The sequence below is a fragment of the Fusarium oxysporum genome, chromosome 6 (assembly GCF_000149955.1).
Source record: "Fusarium oxysporum f. sp. lycopersici 4287 chromosome 6, whole genome shotgun sequence".
NCBI classification, from domain to species: domain Eukaryota; kingdom Fungi; phylum Ascomycota; class Sordariomycetes; order Hypocreales; family Nectriaceae; genus Fusarium; species Fusarium oxysporum.
Window position 1 is genome coordinate 1169560 of NC_030991.1, and position 22348 is coordinate 1191907.

General features: G+C 48.3%; 3 protein-coding genes across 3 annotated transcripts; 2 read left to right on the plus strand and 1 right to left on the minus strand.

Annotated features, from left to right (window-relative positions):
* Positions 1–167: 167 nt before the first annotated feature.
* FOXG_19676 (uncharacterized protein) lies at positions 168–1237 on the minus strand. Its single transcript, XM_018399941.1, has 2 exons — positions 912–1237; positions 168–848 (listed from the first exon to the last, which is right to left on the minus strand). The coding sequence occupies exons 1-2, from the start codon at positions 915–917 to the stop codon at positions 414–416; spliced, it is 441 nt and encodes a 146-aa protein (XP_018244496.1). The 5' UTR covers positions 918–1237; the 3' UTR covers positions 168–413.
* Positions 1238–1499: 262 nt separating this feature from the next.
* On the plus strand, positions 1500–3278 carry FOXG_19677 (uncharacterized protein; the record flags this gene model as incomplete). The annotated part of the gene is made up of 1 exon (XM_018399942.1): positions 1500–3278. The coding sequence occupies one exon, from the start codon at positions 1500–1502 to the stop codon at positions 3276–3278; it is 1779 nt and encodes a 592-aa protein (XP_018244497.1).
* Positions 3279–15959: 12681 nt separating this feature from the next.
* Positions 15960–18296, plus strand: FOXG_07156 (uncharacterized protein). Its single transcript, XM_018385792.1, has 6 exons — positions 15960–16304; positions 16394–16655; positions 16715–16846; positions 16905–16977; positions 17032–17109; positions 17157–18296. Exons 1-6 carry the CDS (start codon positions 16096–16098, stop codon positions 17798–17800), a joined length of 1398 nt encoding a protein of 465 aa, XP_018244498.1. The 5' UTR covers positions 15960–16095; the 3' UTR covers positions 17801–18296.
* The last annotated feature ends 4052 nt before the right edge of the window (positions 18297–22348 follow it).

Below are 22348 nucleotides of genomic sequence, written 5' to 3' on the forward strand. Positions count from 1 at the left end.
CTGGATACTTTAATACTAGGTAGTAGAGAAATATTTAAAAAAAAGATAGAACAGAGATAGAAGGAAGAAAGGACAAGCTCCTAGGGACTATATTAATCCTTAAGTATAAAAGTTAACCCTATTTTAAATAGACATCGACCCTACTCGCATATCCAACAATTCCCAGCCGCCAATGTAACAGACATTAGTCCCATTATTGTATTTATACCTGCCTACCTATTTGATTAACTAGAGGTCTGGAAGCGCTACACGTTCCCCTAGGCGTTAAATGTACACGCCAACCAACTAACCCCTCCGTAACTTGCGATGAATAAAATTGCTCTTGTTATTGCTCTTGTTTACCCTCACTTTCGCTGCCATTTTGTCGCAACTTCTCTGCCGCTTTATGGAGCAAGTATGGCGCGCACACTGCATTATAACGACTTACGGTTGCCCCAAATTGGACAAGTGCACAGAAGGCGCCTAATGACTGCAAGCCCCAAACTAACTAGAATAACACAGCACTTTACCAAAGTTCTTCTCGAGCTCTTTTTACGGGTTCCACCCTCTTGCGACTTTATCTGGCGCAGGTAGTCTTGCTTAGCAGTAATAGCTTCTTCGAGGGTCGTGTGGTGATATAGAACGCAGTCATCGCGGTTTTGCACAGGTGGTGGAGCAATGACTTCACTGAGATTCAAATACGACTCTGGGAAGTCGTACCCGTTCCTTGCCGCTGACGCTCGCCTTGCTATGGTTGATTCTTTGGAAGAGTTTGGCAAAATCCTCCGAGTATTGGCTCTGAAATCTCCCGACGTGCATTCGATGAAACAACCTGGACTTCCTAGCTCCGGCTCTGTTATTAGGGGTTTCTGCTTCGCTTCTGTTAGATCATGACTCATAGCATGTTCAGAAACAGAGAAACGGCCGCTGACAGTCATGGTAAGTATCAGGTTTATCCAATGAAATTCATCCGAGTTAACCGGGCGGTAATTCAATCGAGATCCTCGCGCTACCACGATTTGAATGAGAAAATCAAACGTGAATTAAAATGCGGTCGCAAAGGACAGGCGGCGAGCCTCCAGGTCAAATCGAAGGTCCGGCCCAAAAATAACAGTGCGTATAGCTGAGGACAAATCGCCTCCTCAAACGCCTTTTACGACAATATGATGACAGAGAAACCTTATGAGGTTCCTACTGAATGGTGGTGGGATTCCTTGCAGCACCGCTTTCCCGATCTATCCGGTTACCTGGCGGCCAGAGTTTTCCCGTATCATACAGACCGAGGCGAGGCGCACTAAATTAGCTCTCCGACACTCCCAGCTGATTTAGATTACGTAACTAGAATGAAATGATACCGCGATGGCTACATGAACACGCCCTGTTAGAGTGGCGACATGTCAAATTCAACGACCGTCCAACTTTACCGTCAATTTTACTCCCTGCAACTTGCTCCTCCTTTAGCCTCACAGAGCTCGGAAATTCCGCAGCCGTGGGAACAGCGGCATCTTGGCGCAACCAAAATGCACAATTCTTCAGTTGGCCGAGGCTCTGTACAGTGGCCTAGCATGATCAGTCGCAGTCCTGGCAGTCGCGGAGAGAGCCATGAATATGACCTGCCAGAAAAGTACATCCATCTCGGTGAACTGAACGATCCTTCTCCTATTGAAAGCACTGAAAACAGAGATGAAACTAGACTTCCGGGAGGTTCTCGGCATAAAGTTGTCTTGAATCGCCCATGTCTTTCTACCAGCCGGAGGAGAGAAAACATTGGCGTCGGAAACTCCACGGACCTCGATCCTGTTGCGCCGCACCCAGGACAGCGGAGGAGGCAATCACACACCCCAAGAAGTAGGAGCCACCATTCTGAGCCAACCACAGAACTCTATGATGTCCCCGATGAATATTCCAATTTAAACGAAGCGGAATCTCCTATACCTGTTGAGAATCCCGACGAAAGACCTGTTTACTGTCATCACAGCCTTGAGGAACGTTATAATAGATCCAGTCGATCATCCATTTCGCGGCGAAACGAAGAATTGGGACTTCCCCCATCTCCCCCACTAGGAGGGCTAGACAAACGAGTGAAAGACCGGCTAAGGGGACACACTCGCCGAGTATCTCGAATATTCACGGAGTTGTACACCGTCTCGTACATCACCTTTCTTTCAATTTTGGGGACACTGGCAAGGCTAGGCCTGGAATCTTTGACGTTTTATACCGGGGCTCCTGTTACATTCGCAACTTTGTGGGTGAACTTTGCAGGAACTCTATTTTTGGGCCTCCTTTCGGAATCTTCGGCCGTTTTCAACGGGGAAACCTCTCCCGAAAAAGGCAAGGCAGACGCGGAAAACAGTGATGGTGTTTTGGAATCGAGCTCGCGTATAGATGACGAGAGCAACAGAGAAAGTGATACAGACATCCGGGCAACAGCGAGGAAGCCTCTTCCTCTATTTATTGGACTGTCAACGGGTTTCTGTGGCTCCCTCACTACGTTTTCATCATTCGTGCGCGACGTTTTCCTAGCTTTGTCAAACTCCCTGCCGGCGCCACAATACCACAGTGATGAATCTTCTAAGGACCTGGCCTCGCGGGGAGTCGGCATGAATATCATGGCGATGCTCGCCGTCATTCTCACAACCCTCTGCATGTGTCTTTCTGCGCTGAAGATTGGGGCTCACATCGCGATACTTCTCAACCGACGTCATCTAGAGCTTCCATTTCGTCTGCGAGTTGTGTTGGACAGGTGCGCGCTCCTGCTCGGTTTCGGGACATGGCTGGGAGCCGTGCTCATGGCAGTGTTCCCACCGGATCGGCCCTCCAACGCAAGTGGTCATGACTCCCGGAAGCAGGAAACTTGGCGAGGACAAGGACTGTATGCCGTTGCCTTCGCTCCTCTGGGAAGTCTGCTACGTTTCTACATAAGTCTGAAGCTAAATTCACTCTGTCCTGCCTTTCCGCTCGGGACTTTTACCGTCAACATTGTCGGCACTGCCCTGCTGGGAATGGCTTGGGACCTTCAGCGAGCGCATCTTGGGCCAGGCGGGAGTGTCATCAGAGGATCAGAGGTTGGATGCCAATTATTACAGGGCGTCATGGATGGCTTCTGCGGTTGCTTGACGACCGTGAGTACCTGGGTGGCTGAACTCAGTGGCCTTCACAGGCGGCATGCGTATACGTACGGCACAACCACAGTGGTTGTGTCCTTCGCCATTTTAGTGGTCATCATGGGAACTATGAAATGGACGGTTGAATGGAATGAACCAGTCTGTGACAGCATGACCTGGTCAATCAGCGGCTAAGTTAATTCGAAACTTTCGTATGGTTGGAGGTACTTGTGGTGTGTGGGCTTGTCAAGAGACAGAGAGAGGTGGCGTATCTCGGACAGGCCTAATGAAATGTCAGTGTAGGACACGCGGAACGCATCTCAAAGAACACGATGGTGGTTCGGGTGAATAATAGGTCACGAAATTGGCGACCTTGCTGACTGAACATCAAGATAACGTCTTCTTAATAAGATCTTGATTACAAGACAGGGCCTCGAGGAACGAAGGCTCGTCCTTTTCCTACCCCTCATCTTCACATGCCATTTATTGCTTAGGGTTTTCGTGATCATGTTGCTTTTTGGGTGTCCTGCATGATATAACCTCTGACTTGGGGCCTGCACTCGCGGGTTGCTGGTCTGCACAACTGGAAGACCTTCCTTTTGGCTTGATCAAATGTGTGACCTCCTAATCTCTTGGATGAGACAGTTGCTAGCCATAGTATCCAATTCGACTCATTAACTAGTCTGCGCTAGAGATCACTGTCAGTGCCAATCAGACATAATCCAATCGGTTTCCTCTTCACGCAACAGCAGCCGGTGGCCACTAGCCAAACTCCATTTAACAACTTGAGATCGTTTACTTCCTGCTCTAAATTGACAAAGCTGGCCTTCTTCCACATAATACTGAAACCAAAGAAGAGAATGTGACCACATGTCGCAATAGAAGAGTCGCTTAAAAGGCGTCGCCATGGATTTCCCTGATCAGGTCACACCCGGCCAAAGCCGATCGCGCTACAATTAAGACTGTACAAATTACCTCAATCGGCCATCCTTCAGGAACCAGTCTCACTTCGTGGACACGGGCTGGTTCATATGACTGGCACCCAAAAGATAGAGCAGGCCATCGCGGATATAAAATTAAGGTGTTACGATGTTACAATGCATTGATTGGTTCCAGGGGCTGTATCAGAGGTGTTCTGTGATGGTTTGGGTTTTAAATAGGGAAACTAGTCTATACTAGGTTTATGTTTACAGATTGAATAGGGCATTATACTAAGTAAATATTAGTTATTATATCTCTTAATAATTAAGTAATATAAATTAGGCTTATTAATATAAAGAAGTCTTATTAATAGCTAGTAAGTTAAATTCTATTTGCTATTAATTAAATATATATATATATATAATAGGTAGCTTATAATATACTAAGCCTGGCTTATAGTAAGTTATAAGTCTATATTATCCCTTTAAGTGCCACAGCCCTTAGGAAGGTCACTCGCCCCACTTAGCTTAGTTATGAGGTTAGTACGTGCAGGGTACCGGAAGTTCGTAAGAGATTTGACAAGTCTGTAAGGTAGCTCTTTGTAACAATCAAACTGCTGGGACTTTTACCATCATACAAGTTAGTATGTGTGGAAAAGTACCGTTAGTTTCATTTATCCTGATTGGCTCCATACCCCTGTCGTGACCCCGCCTAAGGGCTGTGGCACTCAAAGGGATAGAATATTCTAAGGTAAGGCATAAGTCACTTCGTGGTTAGTAGAAATACAGTAGGGTACACGTAACGTAAGCGCCATTGCCCGTTAGGTCGTAACATGCTCCAGGAAGATGTGGGGTGTCTCGCAGCTCCGCACGGGAATGGCGAAGATCAACAGCTACCTCAACAAGATCGGGGCCGCAGAGTCGGACATGTGTGAATGTGGATGTGGACCAGAGACGATGGAGCATTTTCTGTTCCGATGCACAAGATGGGAAGCAGAGCGTGAAGCTATGCGTCGAGTAGGACAAAACATGATGGGCAACCTTTCCTTCTTTCTAGGTGGAAAGTCGGCGTCAGACGGAGCAAAGTGGAGACCTAACCTGGAGGCGGTGCAAGCGACAGTCAAATTTGCGATGGCGACAGGAAGATTGAGCCAGGAAGGAGTTTGAGAAGGAGAAAACAAATGACCACTAATATTAACATCACAGCTGATTACTAACAACAAACAGCCTCAAGTCGACAGACCATGCTTCAGCTGCTGAAGATAGGATGCTGAATACTTGGAGATGGTATTGGTTGGCCTTCAAGCAGGTCTGTCAAGCAGAGTCAAGCAAACGGGGCTAGAAAAGTAAGAACAGGAAGAGCAGTAGGGCTTTCTTTTGTGTAGAATGGACGAAAAGCGGGGAATACGTGAATAGCTTAGCGTAGCCACAGGCCCTATGAGGTCCGTTCTCCCGGGCGTAATAAATACTACTACTACTACTACCAGTAGGGGACTTTCGGGGCCGATGGCCCCCCGGACGAAAAATACACATAACATACATAACATAACATAACAGGTAATCTGGTTTTCACTTAAGTCGTTCTGCCACCCTAGTGGCCCATTATTAAATAAGTCTGTTTTTCCTTCCTGCTGAAACACTGTCTCTTTCGTCGCCACTGGCTGCTGGGTCATTCGAACCTCGGACTATTGACAAATATGTCAGTTGGAGGCTCGCGTCCGGCCATTCATCCGCAATGCACCTACTTTACTGCTTATACCGTCTATTTCTGCTTTAGAGAGATTAAGGGCTACACTGCGGATAAGCCATTTGTAAAGAAATAGAGAGAGTCAAAATAACCACAAGGTCCCAGATTTCTAGCATAAAGGAAAACATACCAGTTTTGTTCCTTGATTGAGTGCCACGTTCTAACTGTTTGGTAGTATCAGGCACCGATTCTGACTTTGACGATTGTAGAGCGGGCCGTTGAAAGTGCTTAGAGCTTTTTATAGGCTCCTGAACGCCCCAGCCACCAGGTATTCCGTCATTTCGAGATATACTGCTTCTGACTCGACGCGCTGTGAGCTCATTCTCATTTTACTGCTCCATCGACGTCAATTGCATTCGGAATTGTTGCAGCGCCTCATTGCTTCTACCCCAAGCTTGGGAACCCAAGATGCAGGGCGTTATGCTACTAACGCCCTTTTCTTCAGAATTACAGAGTGTGTTGCGTGTTGCACTGTCAGGAGTGTTATGCAGTAGTGAGGGACTGTAGGCCTGCGACAGGCTAGCACTCCACCTTGGCCAGTTTTGTTTCTATATCACATTAGCTACGTTAGGAGGAATGCATGTTCTAAAGGCAATACCTGCACATAACCGGCATATTGATTTTCTTTAATCCTCGCATCCTCGTTCTTTTGAGCGTTGAAGATGGCCCAGAACAGACAGAACCATTCATGAAGAAAACAGCTATCTGGCGATGGATTGGGAATATTGGGAGCTGGAAGAAGATTTGGGCGCGCGGAGTCCAAGCGGGTGTCAGTGGTCTTATTACAGAGGGCATTCTTTACCCTGCAGCGTTTGCCGTTGCGAACACTGTCAGGGCTATGCCCTTGAACACTGACGCCGGAGTCGGCCTTGAGAATGGATTCTGCACATTGAAACATTTCATTATGGAGGAAATACTGGTAGATGTAGGTATTGAGTTGCAGCGCTCATCATAAATCAATCAAATCAACTTTGAGGTAAAAGTTGACTTGTTTGATGGGGCTTCGGTCCAAAGTTGATTTGTTTGATTTGATTGGCTCGTCTCAATCAATTGTATGGGAGGCCTATATATTGAGTATGTGAAGGTATTACGCCGGATCCAAAGCCTCAATTACCGACCCAACTGCCCAGCTTTACCCCGCCGTGTCGGACCCAGTTCCTCAGACAATGAACTCGCTCCAGCGTGTCGGCGCCCATTGCGAGCCTTTGCGATGTTAGTGTCAGCTTGGCTAGGCTGAACTGCCTCTCGCAGTCGGTTGCCATAGCCGGAATGGCAAAGACATCCAAGGCAAAGCTGCTTAGCACCGGGAATGAAGGCTTGTGGCCCCTCCACCATTGGATTGGCTCTTGCGTATCTTGTGGCTCAAGACGGAGGTATTTGTCCATCTCGCTAACACTGCTGCTCGTTGCAAATGCCTTTTTCGTTCTGCTGTTGATCCATTGCGTGTAGTGATCATCCTCTTTACCCCTGTTCGTTAATGATGAAGCAGACTTCGACTGTAAGTCGTCCGTCCGCTGGTTCGATTGATACCACCGCGCGAAGTAGTCCTTTATGCCCGCCTTCGCATCGCGAACCCAGGCCAATTGCTCCTCAGTGGCCCAAGTAGCCTCCAACCAGCTGATGCCGAATCTCGGATGAAGGATGACTGCTGCCGCAAACAAGGGAGATTCTCCGAGCTTGCTGTAGTATTCATCCAGCTTCTTCCAGCCGTTGTTGATCGATGCCCGAATATATGCTCGGTGGTCTGCTGGTAATGAGCTCTTCTGGGAAATCTTAGACGCCGGTGGCTTGTCAAGCGCCGCATACTCAGCCTGAGAATGCTCCGGCAAGGCAGCTACCGTGAAAGTTGGCGCTTGACTTCGCTGTTGGGATACATAGACCTCTTCCCCATCGAAGCGAACAGGGCGACGGCGGGAACGGGCCGACCGGATGTTAGTCCCCCTCAGAGGCGCAGACGCTCTTCCAATTAGTTCGGGATCATTTAGATTCGTCGCCCTTATTGTTTCGGTCGTGAACTCATTGTAGAAGCCTTTCCAGTCTTCAAAATGCTCGAGCAGGTATTCCATTCCTACCAGAACTTCCCACAGGCGCCCATGGCTGTCGCCTTTACCCCAGCCTTGGGTTCGCATTGTCTGATGATATAAAGGCGTAAGTATCTCGTTAACCTCACCAAGCACGCGCCAATCCTCGTTGGATAAGATGTCATCAGCAGGGATACGTTTTTCTTCGTCTTTCTCGCCTTCGAGTGCAAAGATGTAGGCCCTGATGTCAGTCTGCTTCCGCAAAGCCCTCTCTATCATCATATAAGTAGAATTCCACCGCGTCTCATTATTCAAGATGACCTCAAGCTCGGCGGTTGATTCCTCGCAAAGATGGTACCCTTCGTCCTCCTGCTCGTGAGCGATGCGCTTGAAATATTCGCTGCGCTGAGGTGAGGATCTGATGAACTTGACGATATTGTGCAGCTTCCCAATTGGGCCCTTCGAACGCCAATGGCGAGGATCTTGATCCTGAAGACCTCTCATGCCGTTGATATCTGACTCTAGCTCGAAAGATTCGGCGTCTTTACCGAAAAGAAACGCGCGGGCAACAAGGTTAAGAACGTGGCCGTAGCAACGCATGCGACGGGCCTTGATATCAGCCGGCCGGATCGAAGGGTCGAGCTGCCGGTAGAAGTAAGAGAGACAGGTATCGTTCGTAGTCACGTTATCAGAAATGACCGTGCCAACCTGTCCTCGGATATCCCACAGTTGAACGATTTCGAACAAAGTCTCGGCAAGATTCTCACCACTGTGGATACTTAGCTGACGGCGTAGAGCGAGCAGCCTGGATTGTTGGTTCCCGAATTTGTCGATGAAGTGTGCAAAAACTGCCATTATCGCAAGACGGTTCGGTGATGTCCAGAGATCAAAGCTGATGTGTATTTTTGTTAGGGCGCTGCCTAGCTCCGCTTTGATGATATCCGCCTTAGACTCGAAGATCTTCTGTAACTCTCTGGTAATAGAACTGCTACTCCAAGGAATTTGGAGTGCTAGTTCATGGTCGAACTGATAGAAGAGCTCCTTTAGAAACTTATGCTCAAATATTGTGAAGGGCACATCACTGTCAATGACGAACCCAACACTAAGTTCTTGTACAGCTTTGACCTTTGCCTTTGGTATTATGCTCTGGTCAAGCCGTGGTCGTTTAGGGGTTGCATGGGACTGGAGATCGATCGCGCTATCGTCGCTGGGGCTTGATTGACTCGCTGGGGTGATCCGATGGGCTCTGTGCAAGTCAGTATATGGGGATATATTGGTATAGAGGACGGATCCATACTTGCGAAGATGATCTGCTGCAGAAGATGTCGCTTGTACTGAGAAGAATTCTGGCCGACCCTTCGTGTCGCATCGGCTGCAGCACCACACATAACCGATGGGCTGATCCTGGTGATTCAATTCAATGAAGAACATGCCGTGCGATCTGATCCAACTTTTTCTGCCTTTTGCACCTTTCCGAGCTAGCGAATCTTCTTGAACGAAGCGGCGGTTCTTCCAGACGACCTTCGGTAGATCCTCAATAGTCGGGATAGGGGGCAGCTCCCCGACCGAAGCCTCCTCGAGCTGCTTGGCCACGGTCCTTGGTTGAGACAGTCGCGAGAACGCAGAGGGAAAAAGTGGCGTAGGGCAAGGCGTCGAAATCACCGGCGAGCCTTTCGCCGGTGTAGAGGGTGGTGGCAAGTCTGACATCTTGTCGCTGGTGCCATGTCTTGTTGACAGCGAAATTAACGCGCCGCGGTAGGGTGCAGAGGGAGCGCGTCATCCTGCCGAGGGTTGGTATGCGTTAGGCGGCGATAGTAGCTACCAACGAGGCTACGGCTTCATAGGGCTAAGAAGTATCGCCTATCTGTGGCCATCTTGTACAGGGTAGGACTGGGCGGAGGGCACGTCCAGGTTTAATCTTTTTCGGCAGTTCAGATGCAGCATGGCATATATCAACTTTATCAAATCATGTCAACTTACAAATCACTGGAATTGATTTGATTGAGGCAAGGAATTGACTAAGTTGATTGATTTGATTGGGGTGATTGGTTGATTGAGTTGATTTATGATGAGCGCTGAAAGGTCGGGCAGCATCACGAGAGCGGCCACTTTGGAGTCGCAGGCGTGAAGAAACGACGGCCTGAGCAGCTCTGAGATTTGCAGACGAGTACATAATGCAGCTAGACAATAAATACGGTATATTCACTAATTGATGTCTTCAGATCCTTGATTTTAGCTGCCAAAAAGCCAAAAATCGGTACAACCAGCTGTGCGGGGCTGTCTCACCCTTTTGTGCGTGTCTCAGGGTTTTGTGCCCAACTAAGCAAGCTTAGTTGGCCCCACCCCCCCGGCTCGAGCCAACGGGTACAGTCCAAAATCAATTGTACAACAATTAATTTAATTTACCCCACTTTACAAGGGGTAGACTTGAATTTCGAAAAATGGACTAGCGTTGGGGTAAACTCGATTTTGACAGGGGTTGACTTAGATTTCTGATTGGTTCTTGGTTACACGTTCAGGCAAGACAACACTTTAACAGCAGTGCGTCGAGCTTTGAATCCTATTTATCAACATCTATCACGACGAATGTAAGATCTAACCAACGATCTATTATTTTTTAGCCAGTTTTAAGAATATCCGTCAAACCATGGCACTGAAGCCTATAACAGAGCTCGGCCCTTCTAACCCTATATACCCGTTTATGCTTCTTTTCTTAATATCAGATTCTCGTTTATTAGAAGTGCTAATATATACGCTTAGCTAACGAAGTCGCCACTTATGGGGCCCCATAGGGACACGCCTAGGCGCGCCTCCACTCCTGAACGCGTAGGCGTGCGGATTATGTCAGCCCTCAATTTGGCCCAAACTCCACTGTCGAAATTCCGCGTTCTGATGCAGTTTTTACTTTTTAGAATACTATGATCCTAAACGGTTATGAATTCTTAATTATCTACCGGAATGGATGGCCTGCTGGGCCTCACTATCTACCGCTGCCGCCTCCCAGATATCATGCATACCTTGATGTCGGCATTATCCTTGTCTGTGCCGGTGGTGCTGCTGGTGATGCTGCCGGCACTACATTGTCTACATCCCTATTGTTCGTCCCATTTTCAGTAAAAGTGGAAACCCCTGTCTGTATTAAAGACTGTGATTGGCCGGAGAGAGGGACCAGAGTAGGTAAAAAGCCTCTGTCAGTGAAAGCGGAGACCCCTGTGGGGCCGGGGGAAGTACCGACGGTACCATATTTTGCGCGGTAAGCGACATTGCGTCGACAGGGGTAAGGAAAGAGTCAAGTGAAAGAGGATTGTATTGAAAGAGGCGAAGGTGATTGGCAAGAAAGATCAGCCAGCAGCAGAAAAAGAAAGTTCAGAGGAGATTTTTCTAAGAGAGAAACACCTAAGGAATGATAAAAGAAAATAGGAAAATAGCCAGGAAAAGTAAAAAATAAAAAGAGATAGAAAGAGATAAAAAGATAGAGATAAAGAGAGGTACTGTATCCCTTTGACTGTCGTAAGCCTCCACCTTCGTACCTGGCCCCACATAACCCCCGCCGAACCTTAGGTACATGGAGTGACTTTGAGAACCACCAAAATCAACCCCGCCCATTTCATCATATATCTCATTTTATGAGTTCTCATGGATTCCCAACAGCTCATCAGCCAAGCAGTCAACGCATATGATGATAATAGCTTCATCCGTGTCGATGATAGCCGCCGCGAGCAGCCCGCTGATAACACCTGCCAGCCAATACATGATCCTATTCTTGATCGTGGCTACAACTTCGAGGCCATGGTCGTTCCAACCCGGCCCTTTGAGATAACGGCCCTGCCCTCAGAGCCGCTGTTGCTTTTCCAGCAATTCGTGCCTATTTCCTTAGTGGAAAGCTGGGTCAGTCACCGGCTTGAGCAGCATGAAGATGGCACCCAAAGACTACATCCGCAATCGCGGCTGCTAGCTTGGAAGCCGACCTCTACTGCGGAAATCTACGTATGGCTTGCGACGTTGATATATATGAGAATACATAAGGAGCCAAACATCGAGGATTATTGGAAGGTTTCAAAACCCAAGGACATTCGCCCAGTTCATCCAGTAGTCAAATGGATATCTTATAATCGCTTCCAATTACTATCTCGACATCTTCATATCTATGATCCTCTGACTCTCAATATAGATGATATGAGCTTCTATGGCCGTACATTCAGTCGGGTTCATGCATGGTCTGACCATATACAACATATATCTACCGTCTTCTATATACCGGGCACATCTATTGCTGTAGATGAGTGTGTGGTCCGTTTTCTGGGAAGATCTCTTGAGACAACAACTATCCCTTCCAAGCCAATCCCCACAGGCTTTAAAGTCTGGACTGTAGCTCAGCGAGGCTATTTTCTTCGGTGGATTTGGCATAGGCCGGGCCGGAAGTTCGGGCCTGTTGGGGTTAGGCCGACCTATCGGCGCCTGCCCTCACAGCTGCGGATGATGCGACAGCGCCGGCAGCTTCGAGAGAGAAACACGATCCATCTGAACCCGACTCAAGCTGTGGTTATTGCCTTGGTTAATTTACTGCCGAAATCCACGTACCATGTATTTCTCGATAATTTGTTCTCTTCCTGCGATCTATTCCGGAGACTTCGGCAGCGTGGCCATGGAGCCACGGGCACAGCCCGCAAGAACTGTGGCATCTACAAGCCCCTTGTCAAGCTAAAGGCTATAGATAATACAGCTGCTGGTAGCCTCGAATTTAATGTTGTTAAGGCTATCCCAACAGCCGATAACAAGGTCAACCAGATCGCTTGGAAAGACAATGCGCTTGTGTTATTTCTGACGACTGTGTTTAAGGGCAACGAAAGGCTTGACTGCATCAGGAAGAAACCAACAACAGACCAAATGCAAACACGACCAATACAGCGTTTTTTTTGGTGACGACCCTGTTAAACAGGTTTCTATCCCATCTATTGCTGCTATCTATAACAACGAGATGAATGCCGTGGATCGAGGTGACCAAATGAGAGCTTATTGGGGCCTTGACCGTCGTGTGCGCCGAGGCGGCTGGAAAGCCCTGGCTTGGGACTTTCTCCTGGAAATTGCCCTTGTAAATAGCTTCATTTTGCAGCAGCGAGGGCAGCCGCAATGGAAGGCAGAGATTTCGCAAGGCAGTTGGCGGCAACGGCTTGTGAATGATCTTATGGAAGCGTATGCACCAAAGACGCAATCAAGAAAGAGATTTCGGACTGGAAACGAATTTACGCCTACATTACAGCACACTCGCGTTCGCAAAGGAAAATCTGAATGCCTTGCCTGTCAAGGCCTCCGGCTAGGTCAGCGTCGGTCTCGAAGATCAAGGGCAGCATTATCTGCGATTAGCGGTAACAGTCGAAGGGCACCGCAGTCACGATATAGGTGTCAAGAATGTAATGTAGCTTTATGTAGACTTGGCAATTGCTGGGACCTTTGGCACAACCAAAGTTAGGTGGGGATAAATGTACCTTTGATTTAATGCATTTTTATTGGCTAACCCCGCTGCTAGGTACGGAAGTGGAGGCTTACGACAGTCAAAGGGATGCATTGTTACAGGCGTAAATTCGTCTCCAGTACGAAATCTCTGCCTTGACTGACTGTCAGGTTGATACTTAGCAATGAGGCTATCCACAATGTGTTGCCGCCAGTCAGCTTGTGACTTTATAGGCTTCCACTGTGGCTGCCCTTTAAGCTGTAAAATGAAGCTATTGATCAGGGCTATTTCTAGCAGGAAGTCCCAAGCTAGGGCCTTCCAGCTGCCCCTACGGACACGGTAGTCAGGGCTCCAATAGGCTCGCCTTTGGTCATCTTGGTCCACAGTATTCATCTGTTCATTGTAGATAGCAGCAATTGACGGGATAGAAATAACCTTCACAGGCTCGGCACCAAAAAAACGCTTGATTGGCCGTGCTGACGGTTGGTCTGTTATTGGTCTCTTCCTCTTGCAGTCAATATGTTCAATGCCTGTGAAAACCATAGATAAAAATAACATAAGAGCATTATCTTTCCAAATAATCTATTTAACCTAACTAAAGATAAATTAGTAAGGGAAATCATAGAGGTCCTATCTTTCTAACTGACCAGGTTATCCTTCGTAGGGACTGCCGTACGGTAGTTAAACTCAAGGTCAGCGGCTGCTGTGTTATTAACCTTCTTCAGCTTGACTAGAGGTTTATAGAAGCCACAGTTCTGACAGGCTATGCCTGTGGCTCCGTGCCCTAGTTAATAAAGCCGGCGGAAGAGGTTAGGGGAGGAGAATAGGTTATCTAGGAATACGTGATACCTGGCTTTTGGCAGCAATTTTACTAGGGCAACAACCACAGTTTGGGTAGGATTTAGATGCTCTGCTCTCTCTGACTTCCTAACTGGCCGTCTTTGCCGCTGTTTCCGTACCTGTGGTGATTTTCGCCGGTAAGCAGGCCTGGCCCCTACGGGCCCGTATTTTCGATGTGGCCGGTGCCAAAGCCACCGGAGGAAATAGCCTTCTTGGGCCACAACCCAAGCTTTGAAGCCTCGAGGGATAGGTTTGTTAGGTACGACTGTTGTCTCTAAGTCTCTCCCTAGGAAGCGGACCATACACTCATCTATAGCAATAGATGTGCCTGGTGAGTAGAAGCCTAAAGACGCCTGCTGTATATGGTCAGACCAGGACCTAACCTGGATAAAGGTTCGGCTATAATCCTCAATAGAAGCTTCCTTATCGATAGTTGTGTGGTCAAAAAGGCGAAGGTTCCGTGACAATAGCTGGAATCGTGTGTAAGTCATCCATTTTGTAATTGAATGAAGAGGGCGTTGCTTCCCTAGGGGCGAAGCCCTCCAATAGTCCTTGATCTGCTTATCTGTGTGTAGTCTCATATAAATGAAGATTGCAATCCATATATAGATTTCTGCAGCAGAGGTTGATTTCCATTGGAATAGCCGTGACTGTGGCTTCAATGTACGACGGCCACAGCGAGCCTCTTCAAGCACGTGGCTAGCCCAACTATTCGTGTAACAGGCCCAGCTTTCTATTAGCGAAATAGGTACAAATTGCTGGAATAGCAACAGCGGCTCTTGGGGCAAGGCTGTGATCTTAGGGGCCCGAATTGGAAGCTTCAATGGCCGAAAACGGTAGCCGCGGGAGGGATCCGGAGCTTTGATTGGTCGGCAGGTATTATCAGCCTGCTGCTCGCGGCGGCTGTTAGCAACAACAATACAGCTATCGTCATACGCGTTGACCGCTAGGCCGGAGTCTTGTTGAGAAGCCATGAGGTCGTAAGGAATGAAGAAGAAATGTATGATGAAATGGGCGGGGTTGATTCCTCTGGCCCTCCAGGTCACTCCATGTACATCAGCCAAAGTGGGGGTCATACGGGGCTCGGTACGGAAGTGTAGGCTTATGACACTCAAAGAGATATGCGGCAAGATGGGACATAATGCAAGGACATGTCAGGAGGATATTGAGGTATCCGGAGAAGAGGATAGTAGGTAATTTTAATTGATTGGGCTAGTTTGTGGTGTTTTTGTTGTAATATTTAGTTTGAAGGGCTAAGAAAAAGTGGCTCACATACTTGTCTGGCTCACATACTAGTGATTCACGTTATACTTACGGAGGCAATTGTAATAGTGACGCAGTCTAGTAATATTAAGTTAAAGCGTGGCGTGAAACGTAAGATTTTTGCATGGCGCCTGCATGCAAAATAGCCCCGCTGAAGTAGCTCTAGCCCCAAGTCGGCGCTAGCTAACCCCAAATGTGGGGTTGGGACTATTTTGAGCCAATCAGCTACTCGGCTTCGCTCCAAGCGATTTGGCTCCAAAACGCAAGCGAGATAACCGAATTTGTTAGACGATTTGAGTCAAATCGCTTGCGAATGATACCTAGCCCAGCACGTCCTGTGGCCCCAATAGGGGACTTTCACAAGCCTCATGGCCCCTCGGACGAAAAGTATACATGCATACATACATAGCTCGTATTTGATCTCAACGATTTGTACTCTTCCCAATCCTCCCAGCACGTGTCAGCGCTTACTGTGTGGTGCGGGGTAAAGTACGGCAACTTCCGATAAGTTGTGGCATCGCAATTGGCCAACACCTCGTAAGTGAGGAGTAGTATTACAGCTGTGACATGTGTGGCTGACATTGGTGAGGCGATGGTATAAAAGTTCCAAATCTGGTTGGACGGAGCGTATTCAGCCTGACAAGTTCTGTAAGGCTAAAATTTTAACTCTCCAGCTTTCAGCGGAGGGTTATGGTACAATATAAACTCCTGAAATCGCACAATACTACCTGCCCGTTCTATTCAGCCTTTTCTTGAACAATCTGACACCATGACCATGAGGCTGTTTTCGTTGATAGCGATATTGGTATCGCTGTCCAATGCAGCGGCTACTTCAAAGCCTCAACCCCCGATTTGTATTGTCGGCGCCGGCGTATCCGGCCTTACGGCGGCAAAGGCGCTCGAGGATAAGGGTTACAAGACGGTCATGTTTGAGAAGCGCGATACTGTTGGTGGCATGTGCCAGTCACATTATGAAGAGTAAGTCCACCCTTCTCGCACCCTGCGGGCTTGTGCCAGTAGGTGGTCATCGTTTTGGAATTTGTCAACTGATGGACTGGTTTCTAAAGCGGTCAATACTTCCCCCTCGGCGCTGTGCTCTTCACGGAAAGCCCGAGCTTTGCAGAGACTTTCAGAGTCGTTAATTCCTCGGGAGTCGACTTCGACACGTTTGACCCTGCATACACCTATGATTACGACCCAAAGACTGGATCTGCGGCTTTGACGCAGGCGTCAACTCCTGCTGCTATCCAGGCCTTGCAGGAGGAGCTGGCGCGATATGCTGGTCTTTGGCAGAACGACTTTGCTCCTATTGGAGTTCCCGGCTACAAGGCGAGTTCGTTGGTGTTGTTGCCCGCACATTACAGCACGGTGTTAACCTGAGCTTGCAGAATGGGGTCCCTAAAGAGTTTACTGTTCCTGCTAAAGAATGGCTTCTCTCGAACAATTTTCCCATCATAGCTTCTGTTATCAACCGCGGTGCCGGGAACTACGGATACGGCGACTATACTCAGATCCCAATAGTGAGCTACATATCCTGTCCACCTACTGCTTTGACTGCATAATTTACCAAAATCACAGCTCTACTTCCTGCAGTTCTTTGCGTCAGATATTATTGCGAGTTTTATTGGAACGATGCAGCCTTTCAAAACCGGTGACCTCCCACCTAGCAAGTGACATGCCGCATGCAATGGCTAACTCTACGCAGACTTTTTTGAGGTCTTCAAACGTGTATCCAAGACCATCAAGGGATCAATTCATCTTGGTGTCAAGATCGAGCGCATCAGTATGTGTTCCATTGCCTAGTACTACAATAAAAGCTGATTGATATAGATCGAAGTCCCCAGCCAAGCATTCGATACCGCAGTACTAAAGGGCGGCATACAAAGACACAGCTCTGCTCGGATGTCATCATCGCGTTCCCTCCCACATCTCGAGCTCTAAAAAAATCAGAACTGGTGCTTTCGGCTGCTGAACGAACTCTTTTTGCACAAGTTGGCGTCAACAGCTATTTCGCATCAGCCGTCCGCATGAGCAACCTTGGCGACAACCTGACCGTCTCCCAAGAGCTTCCAGACCCTCTCGATCCTTTCAAAGCAGAAGGTCAACCTGTATACCTGACCCGGTTGCATCCAGAGTCCAGCATCGTCAACGTTTACTCGGCAGATGACCCTGCGCACCCCAGCGTCACCCGAGTCAAGAGGCATCTTATTCGTGATTTGAGCAAGATTAACAAAGACTTGGAAAACGTTTATGCTGATAGCACAAAGCTGGTTGCTGCAGACATACGCGCATTCAGTGGACAGATCGACTATTTCCCTCATCTGGGACCCGAGGCGTTGGCGGATGGTTGGTATGAAAGGTTTAATGATCTCCAAGGAAAAGATCACACGTACTTCACTTCTGGACTAAACAGCTTTGAGACTGTTGAATATACGATTCGGGCTGCTAGGGATTTAGTGGCAACGCACTTCTGATAGGAAGTGATTACGGTGATCTAGTGCAGCGCCTTTTCGGGACTTTAGCGCCTTATTCTCTGAAGTGTCTAGTAGAGCGAGCCTTTAATCAGCAAGGCCGCATTCTTTGTCAATAGCTTCGAAGATGGTGCGCCTAAGGCTCAATACATGACGTTTCTACGCCTTCTGATCAAAAAGACAAATGGTCACGGTTGGCCAAGCTCTTCAGCACATGTATCCATTGCCGGTCCTGTCGATTTAGACACCTTCCATATCAAGGAGGATGTCTGGCCAGAGCGGCTGAGCAAGGCTTCGGTGTTCATAAAGCTGGGTTCTTACTTGGTGCCAGAAAACGACCGCCCTCCTCACAAAGGCGTACAATGCAGTACCCACCCACCAGTAACACCCACCTACCGGTAAGCAAAAAAAAGTCAACCCATACAAACTGCTACTTTTCAACCCCCTTACCAAGAGTCACCAAATTACGAAAAACAAATTGATTCCTTTCATTCAATTGGAATTCGAATGAATTTCAATATTCTTTTGGTTTTTTAACTGTGCGGCCTGCGCGGGTGCGTGCGACAGGTAACTCTTCCGCCTCCGAATTTGAGCCCTCATCCTCTTCCGCTCCTCCCACCTCGATCAGTTCCTCAACAGCCTCTGCCTCCTTAGTTGCCTGGGTTGGGCTAGAAATAGCTTCATCTGCCACTAGTGTCTCGGCTAATTTCATGAACTTCTTGTTGGGATTCGGTATCGCCTTTCTCTTCTTGCCTCTACTCAACCGCTCGACTTCCTCCTCTAGACTAGCTACTCTAGAGCTTAGCGAAGCGATCTTTGACTCTTGCGCTTCAAAACCTTTCGATATTATAGAATACCGCCTTCTTGCTGTAGGGCTTTTGTTATTTCCTAGATCCCTAATATGACGGCTGGTCTTCGGCGTATTATCAGAGTCGACTTGCCCGTCTCTATGGCTGTCTGATGCGGGCGTCATTTCCTTCTTGTCTGGCTGGATCTCAGGATGTATGAGGGCTTTCCGGCGTGAAATTGGCCAGTTTCCAGTCACTCTCCAGCCCGAAAGGATGTTTTTCTTCGTCATACCCACCTCCCTGGCTTTGGCATAAGCCTTGATGAAGTTGACCTTGTCTACTGGGGCAGAATCAGCCAGGCTTGTCAACTTTCGGAGTTCTTTGCGGTAAGTAGCCTTAGAGGCATTGAACACGCCGTTGTCAAGTGGCTGTAGGCCGTGGGAGCAATGGTCTGGCAAGTAACAACAATATACGTTGCTCAAGAAACACATAGCCATCCACTCATCCTGGATTTAGGGTCAGCGGCACTTTTGGTTCAGGAGGTTCAGGACAGGCAGATACTCACAGACACATGGCTTCGATGACCATCTAATATGATAAGCCTCGCATCGGACTCATCTTCCGGTTGTGTTTGGGGAAGATACACCTCTCTGAGCCACTCAATTGCGATATGGTTGTCTGTCCAGCCGTTGTCGGACGTGATATAATACCAGTCGGCCACCTCCTTGAGCTCATCGATAAACCACTGTTGCTGAAATTCTTTACCTTTGAAGATAATCCCCGGTTTCAGAAGACGGCCAGTTGCCGTGACGGCCTCGATAAAGCTAGTCCAAGTGCGGGACTGGGAGCCTTTGAGGAAGACCTTCTTCCTGGGATCACTACTGCCGACAACCAAAGAATCCAAGCCTAGATTCGCAATAGATTAGCTGAACTCTTGGTCAAAACGATAGATACTCGCCAAATCCGGCCATTATACCGCCTTCATCAACGTTAACTGTGTTCTCGGGCTTGATCCAGCCATGCTCTCTCTCCCGGATATCAAAGTACCAATTGACAGCGGTCGGGGTAAAGCAATTGAACCTCGACGCCTCCTGGCGTTTTCCTATCTTTGTCATTATGGATGGATGTCGTTTCATGAACCTGGCTAGCCAATGTATACCGACAGGCTTTACCCTTCCTTGTTGTCGTAGGAGGGCATTGACGGTGGCGCGAACTTGACTGTGAGAGGGAGCATAGCCCAAGGCCTCTTGCCGAAGTATCCATGCGACTAATCTAAACTCTTCAGGTTTGGATAACAGCTGGGCAGGCTGTGTGACCTCTGACCTTGACGGTAGGCCTCTTAATCGGTCCCCGAGAGTCGACCGAGGGATCTCACGTTTCTGGGCGGATTTGTTAAGCGAGAGGCCGTTATCCGTGACATCTAACATTGCTTCAGCAACTTCATCCTCTGTATAAGACACGCGTGGCATTTTTAAGGCGATTATTAGGGGCTGGCATCGGGAACATTGGAAGGAGCGTCGGGGAGGCTGGGTGTCAAAGGAGATGTTTTGACAAATTTTACATTAGTCCCGTGCGACCATGCTGCATACGTAATCAAAAAAGCAATGTGACGATATCAGACTGAACGAATTCCCCGATACAACAGAAATTATTCTATACTAATAGCTTCAATTCTGGTCAAATACTGTGTAAGTGAAATTGGGCATTTTGTATGGGGAAACTTTTTTTTTGCTTGCCAGTAGGTGGGTGCTGCCGGTAGGTGGGTAATGCATGGTACTAATAGTCGCACGCGAGTACGGTCTGCCACGAACCGAGAGGCGTCTAAGAGTGACATCGTGGTCATCACAGCCTCATCCAAGCACTTATTAGGTACGAGGTGAAAATTTGTATACTCCTGATCTGTAGTTTTTGTGATGCATATCTCATTCTGTTTCTTATACCATGCACCACCACCCTTTCGCCAACCCCACCCTTTCGCCACGCAAAAAAATAATTTCACCACCAAAGCTCACCACTTTCATTTATACACAATTTAGCCAAAACAATGGCTGTTTTACAAGAGATTGATCCAATCGGGTATAGAATTGATTGAAATTTTCGGCCTCAGTATTGTTTAGCTGACCAGGGCACTCGATGTATGCGCGGCAGGCTAAGGAAAATTCACCACTTAAATCTTTAATTTCCTCCCTCCCATCTCCGACACATCTGCTGCTAGCTTCTTGCAACTTGTTCAAAATATCTTTATCGCGGCCTCGTTGGGATTACACGGAAGATGACATGGCTAGGGCTATTTTGGATGTCACAGATAGTGGCTTTTCGCCCTGTCAAGCGGCTCAGCGACGGGGAGTGCCTCGAATGACCCTAATCGACAGACTCGACGGCCAGACGGCCGTAAGCGAGCAGGTTCAGCCTCACCAACGGCTTTCAAAGAATCAGGAGGACAAGCTGGCTTCCTGGATTCTTCGTCAAGAGTCTCTGGGATATGCTCCGTCCCACAGCTAGATTCGCGCTTGCGCCATGGGCTTGCTGAGACAGCAAGGCGACCAGCACGAATTAGGACACAACTGGGTGGCCAGATTCATTCAGCAGCGCTCCTACCTTAAGCCCAAGATGGGTAGACGTCAGGAAGCCAGTAGGTTCGACTCTTTCATACCCAAAGCCGTTCATTGGTACTTTGATATCAGGGAAGGCCAATACGGCTGGATCAAGCCTGAGAACACCGTTCACGTCGACGAAGGAGGTATTATGTCCGCCTTCGGTAAGTCTCCGTTTCTCCTATAACTATATTATTCAAATTTGGCTCACTAAACCTTCTTCGTTAGGGCTGGACAGCCTGGTGATTGGAAGCGCGGATCCGAAGCGGAAGGCTCTTCTCAAGGGACCACAGACTCGAAATTAGACCTCATTTATCGAAGCCATCACAGCTGAAGGCCGCGTCTTGACTCCTGGGATAATATTCAAGGGGAAAGAACTCCAGAAACAGTGATTCTTGAAGAATTCAGGAAGATAGCAGACTGGTACTACATAACTTCGCCCCACAGGTGGACGGACAACCACATCGGCGTTGAATGGCTTGACAGGGTGTATTTACTCCAGACAAAGCCTGCTGACGAGTCTGATGCCAGATTAATCATCCTGGATGGCCACGGCAGCCATGCAACGGCATGTACTTTACTCGCTGCGGGAAAAAACTACTGCTAACCGAGAGAAGCATGAATGGATGGCCAAGTGCTTTTTGAACAACGTTTACTGTTGCTATCTTCCAGCACACTGCTCCCACGGATTCCAACCATTAGACAATGGAGTATTTAACGCATACAAAGCTGCATATCGTCGAGAGCTGGCAAAGTTCGCTTGCTTGACCGATTCTGCTCCGATAGACAAGGTGAATTTCATCCGAGCCTACGCCAAAGCTCGTGAAATGGGAATGACAAAGAATAACATACTCTCCGGCTGGAGGGACACTGGAAATTGGCCCATCTCGCGATCTAAAGCACTGCGGCACCCGGAGATCCAAGAGGATAGACCAAAAAAAAGCCCGAGGAGGACGCCGGAGCGGGCCTCATATTTTGGGTCGGATGACACGCCGAAAACCAGCCGCCAGATTCGCGATCTGGGGCTGAACAAGACACCAAAGACGCGGAGGCGGTATAACATGATAGCAAAGGGGTTCGAGACCCAGCAGCAGGCATTAATGGCACATAGCATGAAGATTGCTAGCTTGGAGGAGGAACTGGCCCGTCTAAAGATAGGTAGGAAAAGG

Excerpts from the sequence above, each read along its gene's own strand:
- FOXG_07156 (XM_018385792.1), top strand. The coding sequence starts at position 16,096 with ATGACCATGAGGCTGTTTTCGTTGATAGCGATATTGGTATCGCTGTCC. Across the intron at positions 16,305-16,393 it reads TGCCAGTCACATTATGAAGA|CGGTCAATACTTCCCCCTCG; the intron begins GTAAGTCCACCC and ends TGGTTTCTAAAG. Across the intron at positions 16,978-17,031 it reads GATGCAGCCTTTCAAAACCG|ACTTTTTTGAGGTCTTCAAA; the intron begins GTGACCTCCCAC and ends AACTCTACGCAG.